The 2,376-nt window shown below is 35.2% G+C and overlaps 1 protein-coding gene across 1 annotated transcript; it reads right to left on the bottom strand.

Moving 5' to 3' along the window:
* Positions 1–750: 750 nt before the first annotated feature.
* On the bottom strand, positions 751–1,645 carry LOC145051924 (kirola-like). Its single transcript, XM_078999751.1, has 2 exons — positions 1,392–1,645; positions 751–1,267 (listed from the first exon to the last, which is right to left on the bottom strand). The coding sequence occupies exons 1-2, from the start codon at positions 1,576–1,578 to the stop codon at positions 996–998; spliced, it is 459 nt and encodes a 152-aa protein (XP_078855877.1). The 5' UTR covers positions 1,579–1,645; the 3' UTR covers positions 751–995.
* Positions 1,646–2,376: the final 731 nt, after the last annotated feature.

Raw genomic sequence — 2,376 nt, 5'->3', positions numbered from 1 at the left:
TAAGACTAGACCAGCATTATCGGAAACATTTCCTTGTTCACATAAAGAGAGATTCATGGAAGTTTTCAGTCACAAATTTATCACCCTTTAAAACGAATGGAATCGTGCTTTGTCTTGATGATTTCTTTGAAAACCTCCCAAAAACTAGATCTATTTTGTGTTATTTGGAGGAAGAACAAGAAATAGAAAGAGGTTGGTGAAGGAGAACTTTGGAATTCCGATCGTCGGAGGAAAAACGTGTTGGAAATCAGGCCTCAGGTCATCTCTCAAATAACACACACTCACAGGTATATATGTATGCAGAAAGAAAATATGGAAGTAATTTGGACTCAAAAAGCTGCACACACCATTCATATTCAGAAAAAACAAGGGCTATAACCTGTACATATCCAACCGAAATAAGAAAAAAAAAAAAAAAAAAAAACAAAGCTAATTATTCCTAAAGAATAGGTTCCTTTGATGACCCACTTGCACATACACTGCCAATGACCAGATCACCCTTTATTCAAAAAACTAAGTAAATAAAACAAATACTAAATATTAACCCATACCCATTCTTGACTTTATTCAGCTCAATCTTCCACCATCAAGATTATACCCAACAGAACCGGATGGGGAAGACGGTGCGATTAGTTGCAGCCTTATGGGGAAGGAAAAAACAGACGGCGAAGGTATATTGGTAATTTAAGTTTATCAAAAAGATAATTAGCTTATCTTTTAAATTTACAAACACGAACGATATGTAAATGTTTTTTTTATGAAAACACTATTAGTATAAAACTCGATAATAATGATACACACATATTCAATTATTCATCACATGTATTACATTGCTTCAAATTACTTTGTATATACAAATTACACAAGCACTCATTTGATCCTTTCTGTCTCTTTATTCACCTTCAAAGATGTAGTTTATTCGAACATTAATCCGAAGAACACACAGAGCTTCCATCGATTTTTCCTCTTTGATTCATTTATTAGAAGTTGCAGAGCTACTCAGTTTTGCCATGGGCATCTATGTCCTTGAGCAAATTGCAATACCAGTCCATAAAAGAAGTTGGATAGGGTACACTTGTGTTAAGCTTCTCAAACTCAAGTGTCAAGGTAATAAGCTGTGCATCACCTTTTTTTTCAGTATGCAGTATGACTTTCATGGTCTTGAATTTATCATCCACTAGATCTCCTCCAACTGCATTGAACACGATCATATGGTTTTCCTCATTCACAGCTTCGATTACTGCTTTATCAGATTTCTTCTTTCCGTCTATTTTTCATGGCCACATGCAAAGACGTACAATATTTTTAGTAATTAGATATGATATATATTTTTTTGATGAAAAAGTATGTATGAACAAAGAAACAAAAATAGGGTTTTCGCTATTACGTACCAATACTGTAGTGCCAATGGACGAGCGATCCAACAGCCCCTCGATCACCATCAAGCAGTTCACATGCATGAATCTTGTCAGGAGATATGGTAGCTATCTCGTTGGGGTTGTGCCTAAAGAGATCATGGAAGACATCTCCCTTCTTACTAATCTCTACATAACCAATTAACTTTCCGGATAAAGCCATATTTCGATTATTACAAAAATCTGAAAGTTAATTGTTTACAAGAGAGAATTGATGAGTTTGTGCAAAATATGGCCGATAGCGTTGGACTTATATAGAGAATTTTGGCTGTCCGACTCCGACCCCAACATTTTAGTTAGGCCTGGCAATCGTGTCGTGTTCGGGTTGGCGGGTCAAAATATGTCAACCCAAACACGACCCATTTAAATATACAAGTCACGGGTTGGCGTGTCACGGGTTGGCGGGTTTGAAACATAAACCCATATATGACCCACGAACCTATTTATTTATACGGGTTCACAGGTTGACGGGTTTGTGGGTTAGATTTATGTTCGTGGGTCAGATTCCATAAATAAAATTAACAATTAAACATGAATAAATTTTTGATGGTTTATGCAAACATATCTAAATTTTAGACACTTAACTACTTAAGTATTAAAGTCTTAAACATCCAAATAAAAATTAAAAAATTCATAGAAACATGTTCAATGCCTCAATCGCTTATACAGCCATATGCCGATACGCCATTTGATTTAAGGAAAAAATGAGGAAAATCAATTGGTTACAAACTTACATACGACCTTATGAGGTAGGACCACAAGTCAAAATATAAATAAATTTAAAAATAAAAAATATTTTTTTAAATTAAAAATATAAACGGGTTGGCAGGTCAACCCATTTATTTTTTGAGAAACCCATATATGACCCGTTTAATAAATGTGTTGGCAGTTTGGCGGGTTGGCGTGTTGAAAAATTCAACCTAAACCCGTTTATTTTGTGTCGTGTCGCGGATCGTGTCGC

Source organism: Lactuca serriola, chromosome 5, assembly GCF_051521515.1.
Source record: "Lactuca serriola cultivar US96UC23 chromosome 5, Lser_US96UC23_V15, whole genome shotgun sequence".
Taxonomy (NCBI): domain Eukaryota; kingdom Viridiplantae; phylum Streptophyta; class Magnoliopsida; order Asterales; family Asteraceae; genus Lactuca; species Lactuca serriola.
The sequence above is the reverse complement of the archived record's forward strand: the minus strand, read 5'-3'. Positions and strand labels throughout refer to the sequence as shown.

What these genes read in the sequence shown, in the direction of transcription:
- LOC145051924 (XM_078999751.1), bottom strand. Translation starts at nt 1,578, where the DNA reads ATGGCTTTATCCGGAAAGTTAATTGGTTATGTAGAGATTAGTAAGAAG. An exon ending in CCATTGGCACTACAGTATTG is followed by an intron (nt 1,268 to 1,391) that starts GTACGTAATAGC and finishes CATGAAAAATAG; the next exon opens with ACGGAAAGAAGAAATCTGAT.